This window comes from Mastigoproctus giganteus, chromosome 6, assembly GCF_048544385.1.
Source record: "Mastigoproctus giganteus isolate SK-2022 chromosome 6, ASM4854438v1, whole genome shotgun sequence".
Lineage (NCBI taxonomy): Eukaryota > Metazoa > Arthropoda > Arachnida > Uropygi > Thelyphonidae > Mastigoproctus > Mastigoproctus giganteus.
Window position 1 is genome coordinate 160345631 of NC_143580.1, and position 27754 is coordinate 160373384.

Consider the following 27754-nt stretch of genomic DNA (forward strand, 5'->3'; position numbering starts at 1 on the left):
AGGTAAAATAATGGAGTCACTGGTTAAAGATGTTTGCAGGATCATCTAGACAAGACTGCAGCAAAAATTCAGACACAGCATGGGTTTGTTAAGGGAAAGTCTTGTCTGACAAATTTGATTGGATACGATGATGTGGTTACAAAGGAACTGGATGAAAAAAATAATTTTGATATCATATACTTGGATTTCAGGAAAGCTTTTGATACTATTGTGCATGGAAGGCTATTGTACAAGTTGCAGCAGAATGGTTTTAAAGGTAAGTTGCTACAATGGATAAAAGGGTGGTTGAGTGGAAGAAGACAGAGTGGTAATCAATGGACTCTGCTCTTCATGGACTAATGTTATTAGTGGAGTCCCACAGGGTTTGGTGTTGTGGCCACTGTTGTTTTGTATATTTATCAATGATATTGATGAAGGTATATTAGGATTAATCTTGAAGTTTGCAGATGATACAAAGGTTGGCAGGGTTGTTAATGGCAGTGTGCTACTGCAACAGGATCTAGAAAATTTGGGCACATGGGCTGAGAAGTGTCAACTGAAGTTTAACATTGACAAAGTACTGCATATATGAGTAGAAATAACCCCAGAGAAACATACCAACTTTGATAGTTAGGGTGGTAGAAAATGAAAAAGACCTGGGAGTAATTGTGCAGTCAGATATGAAGTTTTCTGAGCAATTCAGACAGGCTTCCAAAGCAGATCATGAGGTTTTGTCAATGATATACAGGAATTTTTCTAGAAAGTAAAAGGAAGTGATTATCCCTTTGTATAAGGCAATGGTCAGGAGGTCTGGAGGCCTCATTTGAGGAAGGATGTAGATTTGCTTGAGAGTGTACTGAGAGGATTGGTGAGGGGAATGAATGGGTCCTCTTATCAAGAGAGGCTTAAGTTCTGCAAATTGCAGCTGCTGGAGAACCAGCACCTGTGAGGTGATCTGATTGAGGTGTATAAGGCCGTGAATGGGTTGAGCATGCAGAATTCTGATGGCATTCTTCTGCTTGCTCAGGTTACGAACCGAAGGGGGCATAAATTCAAATTGACGAAAGAAAATTGTAAAATAGATGTGTCTAAATTTGCCTTTAGCCAGTAGGTGGTTTAATTGCTGGAACAAACTTCTGTCTGTTGTTGTGGAAGTTGATAGCTTAAATAAATTCAAGGAGGAACTGGACAAACTTTTAGAGGGAATGGTTGTGTGTATTTTTTTTTTTTTTTTTTGGCTGAACCTACATAAGCTCATACACTTGCTTTCTTGCATCACATGCCTCTATTACTACTCAGCGTTGTTATGGGCCTATATGAGAGTTTGAAGGACAGGGTGGATGCCCTCGAAAGATCTAAATTGAGGGGCCCATCGGGCTCTCAGCTGCCCACATCAACGCCAGAGCTTGCACTTGGTCATTGCGCAACACAGCGGCAACCCCCAAGGCAGAATGCGCTGGTCCCACAGGAACTAGTAGTTGTTGGTGACTCTATTGTCAGGGAGACGGGGAAATATATTGTGTAAAAAGGATAGGTGGAACAGGACCAGGGTATGTCTGCCAGGGGCAAAGGTTGATGACGTAGAGCAGATATCATCTTTTAGGGGCACAAAAGGTGATATAGTTGTACACGTTGGCACTAATGATATTAAGAGTAGGAGATCGGCAGAATTACTTAACAAGTACAGGTCACCGATGAAAAAAAAGCCGTGAATTAGGGTTGAATTTGAAATGTCTGCAATTCTGCCCAGACACGATAGGAGGGAGTATATGATGAGAGCCTTGTCAATCAATTCGGGCCTGGAAAGATTGTGCAAGGCTCAAGGGATAGAATTTTTTTCAGCCTGGACTGTACTTGTTAACAGGAGAGACTGCTTCTACAGGGATGGGATACACTTAAATAGAAATGGTGCAAGAATATTTGCTGATGCTATCGAGGCAGTTTTAGGTGGGTCGGAAAACTGATAGCTTGGGGGGGGGATACAAGGACTAATAGTTTAACAGTAGCCATAGGCAGAGGTGAAGGTGATTCTTGCACAACTTCTATTAGAATAAGTAGCGACCTGGAGCGAGGGGTGTTGGGCGTTTCAGGGACGAATGGCAGTCATCGTGAAACAGGTGGGTATATGGGATGTGTTAGAGTAACTAAGAATAAGAATAGGTGCATGTATACCAATGCTAGAAGTATAGTAAATAAATTTGATGAATTTGAAGTGTTGGTCAAGACATCAAAGGCGGATATTGTTGGGATATCAGAGACGTGGTGTCACAAAGATATAAGGAATGCCGAACTGGAATTTGGGGAGTACAATGTGTACAGAAAGGATAGATAGGATAGGAAGGGAGGAGGTGTTATGCTGTTAATAAAGAAAAACATAAAATCAAAAGAAGTGCATCCAGTTGATATAGATGAACAGTGCACTGTTGAGTCAGTTTGGTGTGACATAAGCATGGCGAAAGCAAATATAAGAGTAGGAGTGTGTTATAGGCCTAATGACTCGAATGAGTACAATGAACAATTGTACAGAGAAATAGAGTGGGCTAGTAAATCAGAATGTCTTATAATGGGGGATTTTAACTTCCCAGATATTGACTGGAACTTGTGGGTTGGCCCCTCACACACAAGTCAGACTTTTGTGGATTTATTGGATGATTGTTTTCTGCAGTAGCATGTTCGAGAGGCAATCAGAGAAAGTAATACTCTTGATCTGGTTATCAGCAGTGATCATTCATGTATTAGGAATTTGCAGATAAAAGAACCACTAGGTGGCAGTGATCACAGTGTACTGACGTGGGATTTACTTAAAGATTTAATTACCATCAGGGGTAAAGGAAAGGGTTTTTGCTTCTGTAAAGGCAAGTACAGTGGTCTCCGACAGTTTTTAAATTCTGTACAGTGGGATCAACTGACGATGTTACCAACAGTAAATTCTAAGTGGGAAGCATTCAAGGAATTAATCGTGGAAGCTACTAAAAGTTTCATGCCTATTAAGAAATATTGTTCAAGGTTTAGGCCTAAATGGTTGTCAAATGAACTAATGAGACTCGTAACAGAAAAGAAAAATGCATGGGAGGCATATAAATTATCAAGTGACTCAGAAACCTATGGCAGATATAAGTTAATCTGTAATCAGGTGACAAAGGAGGTTCGGCAGGCGAAGGCAGATTACAAGAAATCCTTGGCAAAAGATGCTAAGAAAAACAGCAAGGATTTCTTTACTTATATAAACTCTAAAAGGAAGGGGATGTCTCTGATTGGTCCACTTGACATCGATGGTTCGACTGTTGATGATCCTGCTCAGATAGGAAACAAACTGAATGAGTATTTTTCATCTATATTCACACGTGAGGAATTATTAAGGTTTGAAAATGGCAGAAGGTTATCAAATTGTAGCAAGATACTTAATGATTTTGAAATAACTGAGAGCAAAGTGGAAGAGAAATTGTTGAAGTTAAATGTAAGAAAAGCACCTGGGGTGGATGGGATCTATCCAGTTATATTAAAGGAGGCGGCAAAGCAATTAAGCAAACGGTTAGCCATAATTATGAGTGCATCCTTGGACTCAGGGGAGGACCCCACGGACTGGAGATGTGCAAATGTATCCCCAATCCACAAAGGGGGATCGAAGGGTGACACGAGTAATTACAGACCAGTTAGTTTAACTTCTGTTCTGGGTAAAATAATCGAGTCACTGGTTCAAGATGCATCGCAGGATCATCTAGACAAGACTGCAGCAATAATTCAGACACAGAATGGGTTTGTTAAGGGAAAGTCTTGTCTGACAAATTTGATAGGATATTATGATGTGGTTACAAAGGAACTCGATGCAAAAAATAATTTTGATATCATATATTTGCATTTCAGGAAAGCTTTTGACACTGTTGCGCTTGGAAGACTGTTGTACAAATTGGAGCAGAATGGTATTAAGGGTAAGTTGCTACAATGGATAAAAGGATGGTTAAGTGCGAGAAGACAGAGGGTGGTAATCAATGGGTGCTGCTCTTCTTGGACTAATGTTATTAGTGGAGTCCCACAGGGTTCGGTGTTAGGTCCACTGTTGTTTTGTATATTTATCAATGATATTGATGAAGGTATATCAGGCTTAATGTCGAAGTTTGCAGATGATATGAAGGTTGGCAGGGTTGTTAATGATAGTAATGGCAGTGTGCTACTGCAACAGGATCTAGATAATTGGGCAGATGGGCTAAGAAGTGGCAACTGAAGTTTAACCTTGACAAATGCAAAGTACTGCATATGGGTAGAAGTAACCCCAGAGAAACGTACCAACTGTGTGGTACTACACTTAAGGTGGTAGAAAATGAAAAAGACCTGGGAGTAATTGTGCAGGCAGATATGAAGTTTTCTGAGCAATGCAGACAGGCTGCCAGGGCAGGTCATGGGGTTTTGTCAATGATATATAGGAATTTTGCTAGCAGGGAAATGGAGGTGATTAACCTCTGTATAAGGCAATGGTCAGGCCACGCCTTGAGTACTGCGTACAGGTCTGGAGGCCTCATTTTACGAAGGATGTAGATTTACTTGAGCGTGTACAGAGAAGGGCAACAAGATTGGTGAGGGGAATGAAGGGATCCTCTTACCAAGAGAGGCTTAAGTTCTGCAAATTGCAGTGGCTGGAGACTAGGCACCTGCGCAGTGATCTGATTGAGGTGTATAAGGCCTTGAATGGGTTGAGCATGCTGAATTCTGATGGGATCCTTCCACTTGTTCAGATGACGAACCTAAGGGGGCAAAAAAAATCAAATTAAGAAAAGACAGATGTAGAATAGATGTGCGGAAGTTTACCTTTAGCCAGCGGGTGGTTAATTGCTGGAACAAACTTCCATCTGTCGTTGTGGAAGTTGATAGATTGAATAAATTTAAGGAGGAACCGGAAATTCATTTGGAGGGAATGGTGTGGTTTTTTTTTTTTTTTTTTTTTTTGTTAGCTGATGCAGCATAAGCTCATACATTTGCTTTCTTGCATCACATGCTACTACTACTATTCCCAAAAAGAGGATTTAATTCTGAGAATTCAAATTTGTCTAGCCCATAGGTTCCCAAACTTTTTCAGTCCACCGCCCACTTTGCAAGACAAATTTTGTAACGCCCCTCCATTATAACAGTTTTCCGCATTCAAGCCGTTTGATATTTTCGACATTAACAGCAACTAATGATACATTACTGCTTATGCCATTAAATTATTGAAAAAGTAGTGGCCAATATGTGCTTCATCTTGAACACAGTTATTGCTATTCCGATTTTGATGAAACATAGCCCATATGTAAAGTGTATGTTCGAATAACATTATGCACAGTTTCCTACAATGGTTTAAATATGAAAATTTGGAATACATATTAGGAGATTGTATTACATTAGTAAAGAATCTTATTGTAATAATTAAAACACAATCAAATGTATTAGAAAATTGTTTATTTCAAACTTACAAAGTAAAAATACAAAAAAAATAAATTAATGTGAAGGATGAGCCTGATGCATTTTTAAAAGTTTGTTAATATCGGGTTCAACTTTCGTTAAAACAGTCGTAAATCGCCACTCTCAGTTATATGTAATTGGTTCCTTTTCTTAGTAAATTCGCTACAGCACTAAACCCACGCTCAGTCAAATAAGAAGAAGATGGAAATGCAATTAAAAATTCCTGCACTATTTCCCATAATCCAGGGTACAGTGTCAGTATTGATTTCTGAAGCCAGAACTCTTGGTATCCTCTTTTGAATTTTATTTTTAGTTCTTCATTTGTTGTGAGTTCTATGAGTTCCTCTTCTAAATTTGATGATCCTGCTATGTTTACACATGAGAAAGGATCTAGAACCCAATTTGGTATATTCATGTTTAGAATATCCTTGAATTGCTCATTAAAATCAGCATTGGTAACCTCCAAGTGTTGGCAGTATGTAAGTAACTCTTCCTTTTTGAGAGACACTGCTGATAAATTTTAAAAGTGGCTATATTCCCCTCAGCCTTGATTCTGCTTGAACAGAATAAGTTTCCCCACAAAAGTGGCAATAACTTTTTTGTTTTAATTAAATTCCATTCATCACCTTGTAATTGTAGATTGACTTCATTAAATATTTTATAGAGGTCTGTCAAATAAGCGATGTCATTTTTGGATGTAATCAGATTGGCCCGCAATGTGTCATCTCTGTTTTCTAGGAACTCTAGTACTGAATCTAACAAATTGTAAAATCGATTCAGAGAAATACCTTTTGAAAGCCAATGAACTTCTGTGTGAAGCAGCAAACAATTGAAATCTTCATCATTTTCACTACAAATTTGGCTAAACAATCTGTCACTCAATGAATTGCTTCTAATCTTGTTGACTGCTCTAATAACATAATGGAGCGACGTATGCAGGCGTTCACTTAAATTCTTCGCAACCAAATGTTGACGATGAGGAACACAATGTATAGCGAGTACATTTGGTGCTGTTTGTTTCAGATACGCTACGAAACCCTTGTGATGCCCTGTCATTGCTGGAGCACCATCAGTAGCAGCAGACAAAATATTACGAATAGGAATGTCTTTCTCTTGAAAAAACTTATTCATGGTATTAAATATAGATTCTCCCTTTGTATCCGCTTCCAAATTTTTAGGCAATAATAATTCTTGACAAACTTTTTCTTCTTTTATGAATCGTATGTATGAAAAGAGTAGTGGTTCATTATTTGGGAGAGTTGATCCATCGAGTTGAATGGAAAATTGGCATGTCTTCAAATAAACGCACAATGATTTTTCAATGGCTTCAACCACTTCATCGATTCTTCTTTGCACTGAATTATTGCTCAAAGGAATTTTCCTGTTGATATCTGACACTGGCTTATGAAGCACAGTGTTTATTACTTCTTTTACTGCCGGCAAGATTAATTCCTCACCAATTGTGTGTGGTTTTCCCGCTTTTGCAATTAATAATGAAATATTATAAGAAGCTTGTAATCCATCATTATTGTGTTTAGTGGACGACGCAAAAAGTTTTTATATAGTTGGACATTTAAAATATTTTTCTTCTAGTACTTGAAAATAGGACAAATCTTTATCCTTTTCGTCAGCATGCATTTTAGTCAAATGCTCTTGTAGCCTTAGAAGGCTTCATTGCTTCATTTGAAAATACTTTTTGGCAGATCAAGCACATAGGTAATAATTGGTTCATAGGAGACTGAATAAAGTCATATTTCAAAATACTCAATACTGTACTGTCGACATTTCTTCTTAGATTCAGACATAATGAAGTAATAAAATTTGCAACAATATTCACAAAATAAAAGATTTAACATTAGCATTAGTAGACGCATATGATGCAAGAAAGCAAGCTTATTCAGCATCAGCCAAAAAAAAAAAAACAAAAAAAAAAAAAAAACAACCATTACTCCCATTTCACCCCTCCGTTCGTTCGAAATACCTGTCCAGCTGAGCCTTAAATTTGTTTAGGCTATCAACTTCAACACCAAGCGATGGGAGTCTATTCCACAAACCAACTGCCCGCTGGCTAAAGGCAAATTTCCGCACATCTATCCGACATCCGTCCTTCCTCAATTTGAATTTATGCCCTCTCAGGTGATTATTCTGAGCAAGAGGAAGAATCCCATTGGCATTGAGCATGCTCAAGCCATTCAAAGCCTTATACACCTCTATCAGATCACCTCGCCGATGCCTAGTCTCCAGGCTCTGTAATTTGCAAAACTTAAGCCTTTCTTCGTAAGAGCAACCCTTTGTTCCATTCACTAATCTTGTTGCCCTTCTCTGTACTCGTTCCAGCAGCTCTACATCCTTCTTGAAATGAGGCCTCCAGACCTGTATACAGTACTCAAGGTGTGGCCTGACCAATGCCTTATACAAGGGAATAATCACATCCCTGTCTCTGCTAGAAAAATTCCTGTATATCATTGACAAGACACCATGAGCTACTCTTGCAGCTCGTCTGCACTGCTCAGAGAACTTCATATCTGCCTGCACAATTACCCCCAGGTCCTTTTCATTCTCTACCACTGTCAGCATAGTACCACAGAGTTGATACGTTGATCTGGGGTTACTGTTTCCCATATGTAGTACTTTACATTTGTCAATGTTAAACTTCATTTGCCACCTCTCAGCCCATCTGCTGAACCTTTCCAGATTCTGTTGCAGCAGCATAGTATCAGTAGTGTCCTTAACAACCCTGCCAACTTTGGTATCTGCAAACTTGGACATTAAGCCTGATACACCATCATCAATATCATTTATAAATACAGAAAACAACAATGGACCCAACACTGAACCCTGAGGAACTCCACTAATAACATTAGTCCACGTTGAGCAGTCCATTGATTACCACTCTCTGTCTTCTGCCACTCAACCATCCCTTTATCCATAGCAGCAATTTGCCTCCAATGCCACACCTCTCCAATTTGTGCAGCAGTCTTCCATGCGCAACAGTATCAAAAGCCTTTCTAAGATCCAAATATATAATATCAAAGTTATTCCCTGCATCCAGTTCTTTTGTGACTACATCATAGTATCCAATCAAATTGGTCAGACAAGACCTGCCCTTAACAAAACCATGCTGTCTCTGAGCTATAACTGAATTCTTGTCCAGATGATCCTGCAGTGCTTCTTTAACCAGTGCCTCCATTAATTTTCCTGGAACCGAAGTTAAACTAACAGGTCTATAATTACTTGTGTCAGCCTTTGATCCTCCTTTGTGAATTGGGGTTACATGGGTACCTCCCCTGAGTCCAAAGAAGCTCTCATAATTATATTTGCTTACTTCCTTTGCTGCCTCCTTTAATATAACTGGATAGATCCCATCCACTCCGGGTGCCTTTTTTATGTTTATCCTCAACAATTTCTCCTCCACTTTCCTCTCAGTTATTAGAAAATAATCTAGCTCACTGCCAATGTTTACTTCACCTACGACATTCCCCTTCCTGAATAACTTCTCATGTAGATGCAAAATACTTGTTTAGATTGTTAGCCACCTGAGCTGGATCCTCAACTGTTGAACCATCAACATCCAGTGGACCAATCTGATTCATCCCTTTCCTTCTTGAGTTTAAATAGGTAAAGAACTCTTTTCTGTTTTTCTTTGCGTCCTTTGCCAAGCATTTCTCATAATCTGCCTTTTCCTGCCTAATCTCCTTTGTGACTTGGTTACAGACCAACTTATATCTATCATAGGCTTCCATATCACCCATTAATTTGTATGTATCCCATGCATTTTTCTTCTCTGCCATATGTCTCATTAGTTCATCTGACAACCATTTAGGCCTGAACCCTGAACAATATTTCTTGGTTGGTATGTAAAGCCTGGTAGCTTCCAAGATTAGTTCCTTGAATGCTTCCCATTTTGAATTTGCTGTTGGTAACATCATCAGTTGGTCCCATTGTATAGAATTTAAATACTGTCTCAGACCATCATAGTCGCCTTTACGAAAACAAAAACCCTTCCCTTTACCTCTGATGGTAGTTACCTCCTTGAGTAAATCCCACTTCAGCACACTGTGATCACTGCCACCCAGTGGTTCCTTTATCTGCAGATTCCTAATGCATGAAGAATCACTACTGATAATCAGATCAAGAGTATTGCTCCCTCTAGTTGCCTCCCGAGCATGCTGGTGTAGAAAACAATCATCCAATAAATCCACATTGAATTTTTTTTTTTTCTTTTCTTGCTGGAGTTTGAATGCTATATTTTAATGATATGCCACATCAGTTAGCTACTTTAGATAAGCTGCTCTCCCAAGAAGAGATATATATATATATATATAGTGGTGTTCATTTAACTTCTTGCCATGTGTGGTGGTTATTTTGATTAAAATCACACTTTAAAAAAAAAATTGCAAAAGCATTTTGATCCCCCACCCCAGCTCAGTATTTTTCCAGGAAAGATTTAATTTCTCTGTTAAATATTGGGGAAATTTCTGTTGAATTGAGTGGGTCAGAATACTCTACAATTTATTAGGTTGTTTTTTTTTTTTTTTATTTTGTGAGTGCCATTGTGTTAGAAGTGCCCCTGCTGTGAAAGCTCTTGAGAAATGCATGGTACTGCATATGGGTAGCAGTAATTCTGGATTAACATGCCAACCATGTGGTACCACTTTGATGGGTTGTGGAGAATGAAAAAGACCAGGGGAAGTAACAGTGCAGTCAAATATGAAGTTTTCTCAGTAGTGAATATTTGCTGCCAGGACAACTGATGCAGTTTTGTTAATGATATACTGGAATGTTTCCTGCAGGGATAAGGAGTTCATTATCCTGTAGTATGAGGAAATGGTTCAGCCATATCTTTAGTATTTCACACAAGCCTGAAAGCTTCATTTTATTGAAATGGATATGTTTGAATGGGTGCAGAGAACAGCAATGGGAATAGTGAGGTGGAACAAGAGGGTGCAAGGAGACCTGATTGAGATGTTTAAGGCTTTGAATGGATCCCTTCTCATGCCCACCTAGCATATCCAGGGACATTAATTTGAAATGAGGAAGGCTGGTTTTAGGATAAATCTATGGAGATTGGCCTTTAGCTAGCGGGTAGTTGAATGTCAGAACAAACTCATCTGGTGTTGTGGAAGTGGATAGTTTGAATAAATTCAAGGAAGAGTTAGACAAACATTTAGAGTGGATGGACTGGTGATATGAGAAGTTTTATTTATTTATAGGTTTTTTTTTTTCCTTGCATTATTTGCTACCACCAATACTATATCTTAGTTTTATGTATTTTTAATTTAGTGCATAAAATAATATCTGTTTGAACCAAAAATAAATAGTGTACAGAAAAGTAAAGAGCAAAATTTCATGATACTAAATGAATTTTTCAGAATCAAAAAATCTGAAAGTTCATACAGCACCCTTCACTGCTCAGTTGAGAAAGCATGTTGACTGCTGCTGTTTTGAAAATGTATATGCATGTGCAGGCAGAATAACCTGTGCAGCACTACCTGCACAAACTGGAATGATTTTTATTTTAGTAATTTATATCCATTTGTAATCTTTAATCATGAAGATTTCTATAAAAAAAGTCTTTGAATTCAAAGGCAGAAAAAACATGAATTTATTTCCTTTCCCTTTTACATTAACACCACATAATCAAACTGTCGACACGGAGCAGGATCCTCATCCATGTTTCTGAATCCAACAGCTATCAAAACAGCTATGAATATCAAAACGTGGACTAACACCACCACATTTATTAAAATGTCTAATGAGATATTTTACACAATTTTTCCTGCTCTGATCATCTACTCTTTCAGATTTTAGTGTAATTGTTTCATTTCATCATGTCATTTCACCCTAAGTAACTTATGACTTTTCCTCTCTTTTCTGCATTACTGATGGATTTTAAATCATCTTCAAGCACACTCATTTGCACTATTCTTTATCTGAAAGTGTCTTTCTAGATTTCAGTTAATATCAGAATAGAAAGATTCCCAGTGTCACCATAAACAAGTATCTATACACTCACAAAGCTTTCACGCTTCCACAAAAAGTCCGATGAAACACTGATTGACATCCTAGATATGTAGGGCCTGTGAAAATTACATTGCAACTTCTTTTCGTATAAAACAAATTTCTGGCAGTTCACTTCTGTGCCTGTACCTACCTTAATTTCTTGCTTTTTCCTAGTCACAATGCATTTTGTCCTTGAGAAACAAATATAATTTGACTCTTTGTTGTAAAATTTTTATCTGTGATATTAATTTACTCGTAAATTTAATTGTGTAATCTCTCTCTCTCTCTCTCTCTCTCTCTTTCTTTCTCAGGATTAGATCATTCTCTCCTAACAGCCATAGAAAGGAAATTTAAATTTTGAACCAGCCAGTCTACTTGGAGGTCAAGGTTGTAGGGAATGTACTGTTTATTTGATATACTCTGCAAAAAAGGGATGCCTACCTCCTAAAACAGCCATTGTCAAAAAGAATTCTAAAAGAAACATAAGAATGATTTTTGTGTTTGTTGTGAATATGTGTTGAAATTTTACTTCGGTAGTTTTTGCCCCAATTAGTAAAGGCAATTTATAATATCCAATTTATAATTAATTGAAAAATCCTGTATTTGTCTCAAATATTGAAAAGGTTTACCTTTTACATCCATTCAACTCCCTATTACCTGTTTATGGTTAAAGGTCTTTCCATTTGTTGCTATAGTTAGTTGATCCCAGGGTGTGTCCACCAGTAAGCTGTACACATTTTTTTCCTTACACAATGTGCAGATTGGTCCACCAATTTGCATGTAGTAGATGAAATACATATAATTCATCTACTGCTGTAAACAAATTGGATCAGTGTGATCATTTCTGCTGATTTGAGAAGAAGCAGCTTCCAACTCATTCAGCTGAAACACTGAATCAACAGATGTATAGGTATTAGTAATTCAATGCTGCTAAAACATTTAATAACAGGAGTAGCAATATAAGATTTATTCTCACGAAAATATAAGGAAATTAAAACTGCAGGAAAAGACTTTCACTTTGTCTACAGACTTAGAATAGTAAATTGGAATAGGGCAGTTCCATCTTTCTATAGTTCAACTTAATTTATATTTTGTGTAAGTGTAAACATAGTTGCTGATGTGCCTAATAAATCCCTAAACCAACAACAACAACTAAGTGCAAATTTCAAGCATCTACAATCTCTCTATGGCTTAAAATATGAATAGGAACCACATAGTTCCACCTATTTTGTTGCTTACTTTAATTTGTATATTTTCTCTAAGCACAAATTTCAGTCTACACAGTATCTCATAGTTCAGCACTGTTTGCCAAAGTTGAACTTAACAGTATTTGTTTGGAAGCTGTCAGGTGGCTAGAAAAGCTTTAGAATGATGGCACTTTCAAATAAATAAGAATATACTCTTCTTTGAAGAAATGAGGGCTAATCATTTGAAGAAATGAAGGCTCTTCATTTGTGAGCAGCTCAATATGTGTTAACTCATGATTAAGTTAATGTTGCTTAATTCAGTGATAACTAATTTATTTTTCTAATTAATAAATAATTAATAAGTCATTAAAATAATGACTTATTTATTTTTCTTAGTCTTGTAAAACTCTGAATAGTTAAAAGAAGAAGGGAATGGTTCCACTGTATAAATTGAGTGATGTATTTGTTTTATGTTTAATATGCTGTTGAAAACATTGAACTTTTGATAAAAACAAACATTTTATCATTTTAGCTTGCCCAGGCTTGCCAGCGGGAAGTGAGGAAATCTGCACTTCTTTCTCAGAAAGTAATTAAAGATACTCCTGGAAGGGCAAAACGACTGACAAAAGAAATGCTTCTTTACTGGAAACGATATGAAAAAGTTGAAAAAGAACACAGGAAGAGAGCTGAAAAAGAAGCTCAAGAACAGCTTCGAATGGATATTGAACTTAGAGAGGTATTGTTATTCAGTCCATTTATAGTTTCACTTTCACACACACTTTCACTCACTCACTTAAACCATTGTTTACTTAGGAGTAACAAGTGCTCTCCAGGGCGATTCTTTGTCAGAACTTTTTTTTAAAAAGTTAAAAAAAAAATTTCACTGTTGAATCAAAATTGCCCTCAGAGTTTGTATTACATTTATGCTAACCAAGTTAAACATTTGTACAGGACCTGTCAGTTATATATATATTTATTTTTGTAATCACAGAATGTGTTAACACACAACATCCTCATTATATATCAGTAGCCTTGTGTCAAGTAGTGTGGAACCATTCAGTGAAGCGACTTTTTAGTTAAATAGTTTTAGTTGCCTGAGTCAAAGGAAAAAACTGACTTGAGTAAATAATACAAAGTTCTTTGAGATAACAGAAGAGCAAAAAAAGCAGTATGTAATGGAAATTAGGGACAAATTTGAGCTTCTGCAGACCTTTCAAGACCAGTAACTTTCTGAAAGTGATAAAGCCCAAGAAACCTATAGGTAAAAAGAAATTTACAGAAGAAAAATTAATCAAGAGATTTCATGATGAACCAAAGACGACAATAGCAAGATAAACACTGACAAGGACAAAATTGATTATACTGAGTTATGCAAACCCATTAGAAAGAGACTCAAAGAGGACATAGAAGAAGATTTAACACAAGAAAAGTAGAACAAGCATTAACAGAAAACAAAGAACTTAAATCAGTAGTCATGAGCAATAATACAGAAAGACAAATGATACTGAATCTCATGAATAGTGATGGTGTACTTACAAATAGCAAAGAAGGCATAATTTAAATAGCAGAAGACTACTATAAAGTATTATATAAGGATATCCTTCCTGATGAGGCAGAACATGCATTGAAGAAAATGAAGAATCAAAATGCCCCAGGTGAAGATGAACTTACTGTAGAGATATTAAAAATTAGGCATTTTATATTCATTTGCTTTCTCCATTAGCTGAGATATTACTGGAAGATGACCATAGTTGATAATCCTGTCCTAAGGCCAGCCTGCTCTTTTGTTTGCCATTATGCCTGGCATTTGTGGATCATGAAAAGGCATTTGATTCCATACAGCATAAGGCAATGTTTTTGATACTGGAAAGACAAGGCATATACATCCTATACATTATGGGATGTATATGCCACTTCAACTAAAGGATGCAAGAACAAAACACGTTTATAAATGCTGTTATTGGCTGAGAGAAAGGATCATGTGGTCTGGTTGGAAACAGTTGTAAGGCCATTGTAAAGTGAAATAAGTAGGCACTGGCTAACATGATCACTGGTTAGTAGAATCAGCTGCTTTATAGAATCAAATTTCAAAACCAATTCAAATCATTAAAATGCACTACACTTTCATTGTTATCACTACACTTTCATTGTTTGGTATTAAGAATCAATTTTGAATGTCTTTGTGATATTATTTTTCCAAAGAACATTTCTGGAGGTCACTACCATAAATCAGTAAACACAATTTGCAATTTCCAGTTTGAGTTTTTCTGTTAGTGCAATCTATCATAAATGGATAGTAAACTCAATCTTATTGCATTTGCGATGATACCGATAGCTGGAATTCGTTATATTTTTATGTTGGTGAAATGTGTTTCCCCTTCCATGAAATTTTCAACTGTATAAAAAACATTAATAATTTTTCAGAATCTTCTCTTCATTCCTATTTTTTTAAGCTTCGTAACTAGTTACTCTGTATCGCATTTGTTATTCTCTGTATCGCATTTGTTATTGAATTTTTCTGTTTTTTAATAACTGATCAACAGTGATTAACCCTTTGTCAGTCACTATGTATCTCTCAGATACATAAGTCATATGTCTTTGTTTCTTGGAACAAGATGTAGCAGTGCACTTGTGCTTCTCAGTAGCTTAATTGATTGCTCGATGGAAACCATTAGAATTGGTTTTGTTTTCCCAAGTTTTTGGTTTCAATTCGGTCTGCTATTTGTATCGGTGAGATGCAATGTGACTTCGCGTGTAAGTGATGCTGCATTGCTTTTGATGGCCGGGATGGATTGCTTAAACCAAATTAATGCAAATGTTGCCAAAATTATTCATGCTTTTCTGTTTTCTGAGGAAGTAAGTGATGAAAGCATAGATGATGGGACAGAATCTGATGAGGATTACGCTGAAACAAGAGAAGGCAACTCGGAGAGTGCACAAGATGCTACATCAGAGGAGGAAAGTTGCAACAAATGGGATGACACTGATAGTTTTTTTATAGGAAAGAATAAATCAACACAGTGGAAGAAAGTAAAGAGATCAACAAAAATTCGGTGCAGATCTCAAAATCTTCTAACAAAATTGCCTGGAGTTATTGGTAATGCAAAAAACTTCAGCACGCCCTCCAAAGCATGGAACTGCTTTATTACAGACAATTTTAGATGAAATTGTTGAATACACAAATCAGTATATTCAAATTGTTCAGTCAAACTACAGCCTGGAAAGAGAAACCAAATTTACAGACAAAATTGAGATAAAAGCTTTCATTGTCCTCTATTTAGGTGGAGCACTTTGGAGTAACAAACAGAGATTGGAAGAATTATAGGGAACTGATGGAAATGGCTTTGAAAAATATCTCTTAGTAATGAACCAGAGGCACTCAAGTTCCTCATCAGGTGTATAAGATTCAATGATCGAGAAACCAGGGATGGTAGAAGAAAACAAGATCACCTCGTCCCTATAACAGAGATTTTCACTGAATTTGTGAAAAACTGCAAAACTTGTTACTCTCCAGGTCAGAATCTAACTATTAATGAGAAATTAGAGGCCTTCAGAGGAAAATGTGGTTTCAAACAGTATATACCTTCAAAGCCCAACAAATATGGACTCAAAATACATGCCTTAGTAGATTCTAGGGTGCCGTACTCTTACAATCTTGAAATATATGCAGGGAAGCAACCCTACATATATTTCATACTAAATCAGTAGTAGACCAGCTGATGTTGTCAAAAGACTGGCAGAACCTGTCCATGCGACTGGACGGAACATTACAGCAGATAATTGGTTTACAGATGTTAATTTAGTTTAGAATTCAGAAAAAGGAAACTTATGTCGGAACAATAAAAAAGAACAAACCGCAACTCCCAGTCAAATTTGTCAGCCAAGAAATGACCTGAAAAATTGATTGTTTAACTTCAGGCAACAATTGTTTTTTATGTACCAAAGGAATCAAAGAATGTCTTCTCGATTTCCTCCTCTCATTTTGATGTTGCCATTGACTGTGAAACAGGTGATCAGCTGAAACCAGAAATTGTAACATTTCATAATGCAACCAAGTCTGGAGTAGTTACCGTGGATCAGATGTGTGTGAGCGACTTATGTGGATCAGATGTGTGTGAGCGACTTATGTGGATCAGATGTGTGTGAGCGACTTATGTGGATCAGATGTGTGTGAGCGACTTATGTGGATCAGATGTGTGTGAGCGACTTATGTGGATCAGATGTGTGTGAGCGACTTATGTGGATCAGATGTGTGTGAGCGACTTATGTGGATCAGATGTGTGTGAGCGACTTATGTGGATCAGATGTGTGTGAGCGACTTATGTGGATCAGATGTGTGTGAGCGACTTATGTGGATCAGATGTGTGTGAGCGACTTATGTGGATCAGATGTGTGTGAGCGACTTATGTGGATCAGATGTGTGTGAGCGACATGTGGATCAGATGTGTGTGAGCGACATGTGGATCAGATGTGTGTGTGAGCGACATGTGGATCAGATGTGTGTGTGAGCGACATGTGGATCAGATGTGTGTGTGAGCGACTTATGTGGATCAGATGTGTGTGTGAGCGACTTATGTGGATCAGATGTGTGTGAGCGACTTACGTGGATCAGATGTGTGTGGTGCAAGCTTTTTGGCGTTGAATGATGGTGATATTCTATGTCAGTGGTTCCCAAACTAGTGAAATCTATGGACCCTTTCAAAAATAAAAATAAAAAGTTTGTGGACCCCTATATACAGGGTGTCTCAAAAATACACGGCATAACTTCAGGAATGAGTTCCTCATATGTAGACAATAAAAATATTTTATATCAACATTGTTCCGGAAATGCTTGGTTCCCGAATTATTAACTGGAATGTCTTGTCTCCCGCATTGATTTCCTTCATCACAAGGTACTTTTTTTTTTTTTTTTTTTTTTATTAACACACAACTGTATATACCTTCTCTAATATACATTAATCAATTTATATACAATATTTATATACAGATTTTATATACATACTCTTATATATATACTGTAGTCTTTCTGTACATTTGATTGTGTGTGTCCTGATAAGATCATCACAAGGTACTGACAGAATCTGGTGGTTTTCCATTACGACCATGTACTCAAATCAGGAGCAAGCAGATATGCACTTTATGTACAGTTTGGCGGACGGCAATGCTCTGGAGGCTTGTCGTTTGTACTACGAAAGGTTCCTAGAACGAAGATGTCCAGACAGGAAAACGTTTAAAGGTATCCATCGCCACCTTTGTGAACATTGGACCTTTACACCTCGTGTTGCCGACAGAGGATGACCAAGATCAGCGACCTCTGAAGTAGAGAGGTGAACCAACTGCCTTTTCGCTCATTTGATTTAAACCCATTAGATTTCTTCTTGTGGGCAATTTAAAGTCATTGGCCTCCGGTAGCCGATGTGAAAACTCTCCGCGATCGAATTATGGCAGGTTGTGAAACAATACGAAACATGCCAGGAATTTGACATCGTCTTTGCAAGTCCATGAGACGTCGAGATGTTGAGGCCTGTATTCAGGCAGAAAGTGGACATTTTGAACAATTACTATAAGGTGATGTGAACAGTTAAGTGTCATAGACGGACCTTCAAAACTCGGAAACCAAGCATTTCCGGAACTATGTTGCTGTAAAATATTTTTATTGTCTACATATGAGGAACTCATTCCTGAAGTTATGCCGTGTATTTTTGGGACACCCTGTATATATGCATGTTTTTCTGTGTGTATATGTATGAACACTGGGTTTTCTGAAAAGAAAATTCAAAGTTTTATGTTTAAAACAACTCAACTTTATTTTTATTTTTACATAAATGTATAACAATAACTATTTATTATCAATTTGCTGTACATAGAACAAATAATTTGACCAGTTTCAGAGGGGTCCAATTTGCACACCTAATTTCACAAAATTGGGTCCGCAGATCCCATTTTGTGAAATTAGGGAAACAATTTTTAGGCAAATAGGGAATTTTCATTTACCATGTGATCTACATGGAAAATGAAAAAGAAGTAAAGAGCCGCAGACTCTTCTTCAAGCAACTCTCTGCGGAATTAGTGGCTGAAGAACTTCATTGGAGGAGCCAGGTCCCTCGAGGTGTGAACTCCCTTCAACCAAGGTTCCAGAGTACAGTAAACCTCCGCTATTCGCGGGGGTTACGTTCCTGAGAAATGCCGCGAATACCGAAAACGCAAATACTGAGTTATGGCTCTCATAATAATAAAGGGGTTCCAAAGTATGAAATATATAAGAAAAACTAGTCTAAAATTTTGTCTGTGTATGTATTATATGTACCTTCATAATATGACTATGTACATAGACAGTACATAGTGAAATGCAAGCATATGGCATCGAAATGAAAATAAGAAACAATTTAATATTAAATGTAATATTTATTATAAATTTCAAACAAATCTTTCAAACCAGCGCCTTTGCTAGCTAAAAAAACTTATCCCGCCAGTGCTATCATCAGTTTCGCTAAAGTGTTGATAAAGGAGTTTTGCCTTTTCACGAATGATGAGTGAACTTAACGGAACTTTATTTTGAGTTCGGTCTTCTATCCACAGATCTAAAGCCTTTTCCATTTTTTCTAATTTAACATCACGAGTTACAGAGCAAATTTTTGAAGCAATTAGTGCGTTTTCACGGACACAACGGCGGATTTTTTCTTCCGATTTCTTGATTTATCGTACTGTTGACTCATTGATTTTATAATGTTTTGCCACTGAGGAGACATTTTCAGCATTAGAAATTTTATCTAATAACTCAATTTTATTCGCTAATGTCATCACCTTCTTTGATTTTTTCACATTTCCCTTGTTATTCGTAGCCATATTTTTGTACGGGTTAGAAAGAACTTGTCCACAAAAAAGTTACTTTCTTCCATTAACACACTCGAAAAAGTCTGCTTTACACTGAAAAACGGTAGATTTATCACTTTTGTAAGCATATCAATTTATAAATTGATAAATTATTCAATCTATAAGCATGTAAATTAAAAGCAAATGACGAAACCTTTCATGACAAACGCATAACACATACTGAACAAGGATTAGCGAGAAACATGCACGCTTGTGATTTTGTCAACCCTCTCCACCCACCCACTGAGCGCTGTTTTGACTGGGAAAGATAATTTTAGCCACGCCCAAATGTTCACAGCGCTTTAAAATTCACATTTTTTTAGGTTTCAATTTATATTAAATCAGCAACCGCGAATAGCGGGGGTTTACTGTACTCAGCTTTCTAGAAGTGCAGAACAGGAGAGCAATCACAAGTAGTGCACTAATTGTTGGCAAGCAACAAAGAGAACCAGACTGACAAGGTATTCTTTCATAAATTGTAAGAGCTACCTGTGCTTAGAGCACACACACAAATGATTTGTGCATCAGCTCTAAAAAAGCAATGTTCTATGAACAAGAAAATGAAAAAATTTTTATATAAAAATATTTCATATAAAAAATTTATGTAAAAATGAAAACTTCTTAATGTATAAACATTTGAAACTATTGTATATGTTATTTATGAATTAACTAGGGTGATTTTTAACATAGTCTTTAATTTTTTGATATGAAAACTGGTATGTATCTAAGATACATTGGTGACCAACTATGTTCGTTTTGCTGGTGCGTCCAACGAAGGGTTAGTCCAAACTAGATTTCAAAAAGGCTAAGAGTTGAAAACTTTCTCCTTGTCCAAATGGTAGCCAATCATTCTGGTCTGTTGCTAAAGCTATTGGCTGCAACTTTTGTCCATTTTTGTTCCCTACTCAGTCAAAATCGGATGGTTCTATTGCCACTTCAGCCAAAGATAAAGCTGACCTGCTAGCGTCCTATTTTTCTTCCAACTTTGTGTATATTGATGATCTTGGTAAACGCCTCTCACATTCCCAGAACACTCCATTCAGTGCTTCATGTGGTCTTACATGAAAGGATGTCAGAAGATTTTTTTCAAATCTTGATGCTAAGAAAGCTCCAGGTCCTGATTGTATTTCTCCACTTGTTTTCAAAACCTGTGCTCCTGAACTTACTTCTGTTCTGTGTCGCTTTTTTTTGCTTTTTTATTCCAAAGGTGTTTTTCCTTCTGCTTGGAAATTTGCTCTCATCCAGCCAGTTCTAAAAAGGGTGACAAATCCGTCCCTCGAATTAACATCTCATTGAGATTAATTCTACTCTTTCTGTAAAGTAATGGAGAAATCAATTGACTGCCAACTCTTAAACTATATAGAAACTCTCCATCTAGTCAGTGATCGTGAGTATGGATTCCGTCAATGTCGACCCATCTGCAGACATTCAATGGAAACGTTTGGTTAAACTCAAGCAGTTGCTCTAGAAATTTAAAGGCTTTTGATTGTGTTTTGCATAAAGGTCTTATAAATCTTATGGTTAGCCAACTGTTTTTTGTAATTGGTTATTGTTTTCTCTCTGACTGCTTACTGAGGGTGATTGTAGATGGCTCTCTGTCTTCTAACTTCTCCACTAATGCTGGTATCCCCCAAGGTTCAGTTCTTTCCCCCACTCTTTTCCTCTTGAATATTAATGACCTTCCATTGACTGGAAATCCTATCCATAGTTTTGCTGATGATAGCACATTGCACCTTCCAGTTTGAGAAACCTTGCCCTGCACAAACAGCTTAAACGTCTCAAATATCCACTACCAATTCCTTAAATGCTGATCGCCAGGTAATTCTGCGGTGGGGCAAAGGTAACTTTGTTGATTTCAATACTTCTAAAACTTTGGTGACACTCTGATTTCATGGCAGTGTGACATGACTAATTAATGTAGGCTTTGATTATGTATCTGAGCAGGTTTTTTTTTTTTTTTTTTTTGTGATGTGGAAATCGATTCTTTGTGAAGAGAACTTCCTTCAGACATATGGAAATTCTATGAGAGACTAACAATTTCAAAAGTTTATTTTTAAGTACGTGCTAAATATTATGTATGTACTTAATAAAGTGGCCTTTTTTTTTTTTTTTTTTTTTTTTTTAGTGTTTTAGAACACCATAATAAATCACCATATGTTGTGGTTTCCTGAAGTGAGTGATGTATGGATGTTTCCAATGATTCTCATCTTATAATTATATTTAATGTATGCATATCATTTACATTTGATTTAATGTTTGTTTGGGCTTTACTTTTAGATCATGGCTGTTGAATATTCTATTTCTAGAAAGCATGGTGGCATCTTGTCATTTCATGTTTTTAGGACTTGGGCATTTAATGTATAGATACTTGTATAAATTTTTTTTAAACATTTGCCTGAGAGCTTTCAATTAATCAGTCTTTTTTAGACTATATGCAGAGTATTGAACAGTATATTTGCACAAGAACAGAAAATACATTATCATTATCATCATTTAGAAATCATTGATGAAGAAGATGATTACATGTGTGAGTGATCTCACTCCCAAATTCAGAGAAATTACAGGAAAGCAAAAATCACAAATTATTCAGCGGCCATGTGAGCCAGCAAGTTAAAATTTTGTTTCAGAATGACAGGTAAATTATTTGAAAATTGGCTGAAGGTAAATTTGTGATATCTTTTGGTACTGTTCCATATAAATGACTGATGGACAAATTGGAGAATTGTGGCATTAAGGGCAAGCTACTGTTTTGGTTAAGGGGATGGTTGGGTGAGTGAAGCAAAGAATGGTTATCAATCGGCACTGCCCTTCTTTGACTAGTGTTATTAGCAGAGTTCCCTCAGTTCAGTACAGGGCCCATTGTTCTTTTTCTCTTCTTCAAGAGGAGTGTTTCCATTTACAATGGGTTTCCTCAGCCTACAAGTTATTTCTTGTTAGGAATTTTTTCCCGCCATAAAGTGCGGTTCTGTGTGTCTTGGTCAGTTAAGCCCCAGACTGTCATGCACTCCCGTACTCCATCCATCTGTGTCCTCCTAGGTCTTCCTCTTCTTCTTCCAGGAGGTATCCATTCCAGGATAGCCTTTGGATATCTTTCTTGCATCTGTTTTACATGTCCATACCATGTGAGATGCTTTTCTTTGATGGTGTGAATAGTAGTCTTTTTCACTACCATTTTTTCTCTTAGGTCTTCATTCCCTTTTTTCTCTTAGGTCTTCATTCCATTTTCTGTCTCTTCTAGAAGTTCCTGCTGAATGTCTCCAAAAATCCATTTCTGTGGAGAGCAATTTGTTTTCCACTCACCTATTCAATGTTCAGGTTTCCGCTCCATACAATAGAAGATTTTGTACAGTCGTTTGAAATATAAGTTTCTTTGTTTTATTTAGGATATTTTTGCTCCACAGAACAGAGTTTAACATGTCAATAGCCTTTCTGCCATCTGCAATTCTCTTATTGATCTCTGCTTGGATGATCCATCACTTTGTAAGATTGATCCAAATATTTGAATTTATCGACTTGTTTGATTTTAAAACCTGCAATATTTAGAACGTGTCCTGGTCCTGAAGACAACATTTCAGTCTTACTAAAATTGATTTTTAGACCCCATTGTTTATATTCCTCAAACAATTGACAACATGCATACTTTGCTGCATCTTCTAAGTCTTGTGGTATCACCACCTGATCATCTGCAAAAAAGTAAATTGTGAATATAGGTGTTCTTATTAATCGGCAGTCCCATTTTATTCCTTTTTTTTTTTTTTACCAGGATCTTAGGCAGATGTCGATATAAATTTTGAAAAGTGTTGGTGACATGCAACAACCTTGTAATAAGCCTTTTGAAGTGTGGAATTCAGGTGACAAAGCTGATCCCACTTTAATTCTGCATCTGTTATTCCTGTAAATTCCCTTAATAATGTTAATCAGTTGTCCATCAATATTTGCCTCTTTCAGTGCTTCCCATAAGAGTTTTCTTGAAACACTGTCATATGCCTTTTCAAGGTCAATGAAAATCACAAAGGTTTCTTTTCCTTTTGATTGACATTTTTCAAGGATCTGTCGTACTGTTGAGATATGGTGTATACATGACCTCTCGGCTGGAAAACCACTTTTTCTTCTGATATCTTGATTCGGGCTTCTAAATGGTTCCTGATCCATTTTCCAAGGATCTTTAACAGTGGGTTCAGGACGCATATTCCTCTGTAATTTGGACAGCTTTTCCAATTGCCCTTATAAATTGATGTAATATATCCTGTTATCATCTTTCGGTATTTCTTCTCCTCTCAGTGTACTATTTAACAGTTTTTGTATCAGAACAGCCACTCCTCTTCCTCCATATTTCAGAAGTTCCATGTAAACTCCTCCAGGTCCAGGTGATGATTTGCCATTCCTTCCTTCCTTTAGCAGGAGTTCAACTTCCCTAACAAACTTTTAAGCCCGAGTCTTCTATACCAAAATCCTCCATCATCTTGAACTCTTCCCGGTCTTCTTTTAAAAGTCCTTCATAGTACTCCATCCAATCTTTCAAAGGTATTAATTGCAAACCAGAATTGTGTTTATTCTGTTTTCTCAAGTCTTTAAGGACCTTCCACGATTCCACTGATTGTTTGAAGCCCAATTTGCTATTAATAGTTGCGCATAATTTTCAACATAAATGTTCCTATATGCATCATTCCTATCACCCAGCCATTTCTGATATGCAAGTTTCTTTTCCTCTACAGCAGCTCTTACTTTCTCTGTAATCCACGTCTTTTTTGGTCCTTGGCTTTTGTTTTTGCCTAGGATTTCATGAGCTATTTTTTTTTTTAACAGTATTTTTTAAATATTCGTAGATTTCTTCAGTATTACCTTTTATCTCTATGTTAATTGCAGCATCCAGTCTCTGGGTGAAGTTGTTTCTAATGCTGTCATCCTGGAGTAGGTCAATGTTAAATTGATCCACTTGTAGCATTTCTCCTTCCCTGCATTGTTGGCTGTCCACACATTTTCTTAATCCAGTTCTACCTCAGTGTTGTTTTAACAAGAAAATGATCAGATCCACATTCGGCTCCTCTATAAACTCTGACGTCTTTCAATAGATATGTCCTTGAATGTTTTGAAATAATGTAATCTATAACTGATCTGATTTGTCTTGTCTCCTGTGACCAAGTATATTTATGTATATCCTTGTGTTGGAAAAATGTGGTGTTTATTCTCAAGTCGAACTGTTCACAAAGATTGCATAGTCTATCTCCGTTGTCGTTCCTCTCTTTTTCTCCAAATCTTCCAATAACTTTGCTATTTTGTTCAGTTCCTACTCTTGCATTGAAATCTCCCATTAGAAATATCTCTTTGGTCTTATGGATTTTTTCTATCAGATCCTCCCAAAATTCATCCTTCAAGGTATCGGCGGTGTCATTAGTCGGGGCATATATTCCCAAAATACATATTTCTCTCCCATACGTTGTCAGTTCCAATGAGATCGTTCTTTCATTAATAAATTGCCAGTTTTTGATGTTGTGTCTCAATTTCTTTTTATCAGCAGTAGAAACTCTTGCTCTTTCACTCTTATTGACTCCACTCCAAAAATGTTAGTATTCTTCCATTATTTCCTCTCCACATCCCTTTTTCTTTGTGTCTTATAACATGACAGTGTCAAACTTGAATTTTTGCAGTTCATCCGGAAGAAAGTTTCTTTTAGTTGAAAGGCCTTGAATATTCCAGCATCCCAAAATCATAGTCCTTTTCTGTTTGCTGAGTCGTTTCCAAAAGTGCAGTCCGTTTTCACTTGTAGGTCATTTAGTATTTGTGTATTTTTTACACTGAACGAGGAGCTAGCCCGTTGCAGCAACCCCCAACCTGGAGGGCTGGGGTATCTCTCTTAGTCTGGCCCTTACCCTTTGACCTGTCCAGCTTGGGAGGCCCTACCAGTAGCTAAGCTACCGCCGACTTAGCTCTCCAGGTCTTCGGGACACACAAGCCCCCCCTCCCACTGTGACAAGGTAGAGAATACTATCGGGGGAGCTGGGCCCATTGTTGCTTTCTATATTCAATAATGGCATTGAGAAAGAATATCAAGCTAAATGACTAAGTTTGCAGATAATAGGAAGGTTAATGAAAGTAATCAGGGTATGCTGCTGCAACAAGATCTAGCAAAATTATGTAGATGGGTTGAGAAATGACAGTTGAATTTTAATATTGACAAGTGTAAGATACTGCATATTGGAAACAGTAATCTCCGAATAACATACTAATTGGATTATATCACGCGCAAGATTTTCAGGTGTTCAGGGTTGTGGAAACTCTGTAAATGGAATGTTATGTTATTCATGGATTAATGAAAAATTCTTCCCAAAAGCACTAACTTGCATTTATCAATTTCAAACCTGAATTGCCATGTTTCATCCCATCTACCTAGTTTATTAGAAAGAGACCTGGGGGGGGGGGTAATTTTAAGGCCAAATTAAGTTCTCTGAACAAGGTTAAGATAAGCTGCTAGGATAGCTCATGGGATTCTGTCAGTGATACATAGAAGATTTTATCAGTTGGGATAAGGAGTAATTATTCTGTTGTATAAGACAATGGTTAAATCATATATTGAGTACCGAATCTCAACTACAGATTACTCAACTACAACTTGTACCGAATCATATCCCAACTACACTTGTTCCAACAGATATGGATATGTTGGAACAAGTGTAGGGAAGAGCAGTGAGATTAGTGAGTTGACTAGAATGTAAATAAGTTCTGCAAATTGTAGCAGGTGGAGACTAATCACTTGCGCCTCCCTAGCCAGGTGGGAAGGAGCAGCAGCAGTGCATAGCACACGCTTCTTGATTAGACTGGGGTTCGAGCCCATCACCACCAGATACGGAGGATGCAGAAAGGTCAGGGAATGACCACCGCATATCCCGGAGCAATATGGCTTTAGTTGCTAATGCTCCTAAAAACCAAATAACAAACCAACTAGCCACTTGAAAGGAGATCTGATTGAGGTGTTTAATGTTTCTGGGGCCATAAGATTAAATTGAGGGAAGGGTGGTTGGAAGATAGACATGTAGAAATTTGATTTCAGCCTGTGTAGTTGATTGTTAGAACAAACTTCTATGTGGTGTTGAGAAAGTGAGTAATTTGAATAAATTCAAAGATGAACTAAGCAGGTTGTTAGAGGGGATGGACAGTAGATGTGGGTTTCCCCCCTTTATTTTTTATTATTATATTTTATTTTTTGCTGCAGGTATATGTGCTTCGTTCCTTGCATAATTTGTCCCCTCACTAATAATACTAATCTGTCCTGCAACCATTCTTTTCCTATTTAAAGAATACCATCACCATTCAGTTTATTCAATGTGTTTAATTCTTTAAACACTTAATTCAGGTGTTCCAGCAGTTTCCTAATTGCCAGAGGCTGTTGTTTACAGAACTCAGATCTTTATTGGAGAGTACTGTGCTGGAGAAAATAAGTACTTGGAGAGTACTTGTCCCCTCTGGCACAAAATCCTGATGTTCTTTTTTGAACCTTTCCCATAGTTCTTGTATCCTTCCTGAAATATGGTTTCTAATCATTCTACAATTGCCTGGTAGAGAGTGCTATTCACTTCATCCCTGCTGACAAAGTTTCTAGATATCAGACAGAACTGCATGGGCTGTTATAGCAACCTGTCCACTTTTCTGAGAACTTGATGTCAGCCTTTCCAATTACCCCTAAGTTTTCTTACCTGTAAGCACATTGAGTTTGGAAACTCTGCAAATAGTATGTTAGTCAGGGATTAATGAAAACTTCTTCCCAAAAGCACTAACTTGTATTTATCAATTTAAAACCTCATTTGCCATGTTTCACCCTATCTACTTTATCTAGATCTCCTTCAAGTGATGTATAAGCCATGTGCTCATACGTGGCTCCCCTCACTGTTTTTAATGCCCTGATATTATAAGTTATATTATATAAGTTTGATATAATTTGCTAACATGCCTACATCAGCAAATTATACATCAAACTTGAAACACTTACAAAATGGCATTAAAAACAGTGGGGGATCCAACACCAAATCCTTTATTACTCCACTTCATAATATTGAAGAGTGGTGGCCATTAAATAACTATTCACTCGCCATATAACCATCTCCTTGTCCATTATAGTTACTTGCCCCACACAGTTCCAATTTATGCAACACTTATTCATGTTGAATGGTATCAGAAGTTTTACTGATATCAGGTACGTGACATCAAAATTATTTTTTAACGTCTAGTTCCATTGTGAACTAGATGTAAAATTTTTACATCTAGTGATAAATGAGGATTTTTTT

The 27754-nt window shown here is 37.0% G+C and overlaps 1 protein-coding gene across 1 annotated transcript in view; it reads left to right on the forward strand.

Annotated features, from left to right (window-relative positions):
* Ino80 (chromatin-remodeling ATPase INO80) overlaps positions 1 to 27754 on the forward strand; it is a 672466-nt gene that overhangs the window by 172514 nt on the left and 472198 nt on the right. The window contains exon 10 of the mRNA XM_090376565.1: positions 13135 to 13338. Coding sequence (XP_090232691.1) covers positions 13135 to 13338 — 204 coding nt within the window. The remainder of the gene's footprint in view (positions 1 to 13134; positions 13339 to 27754) is intronic.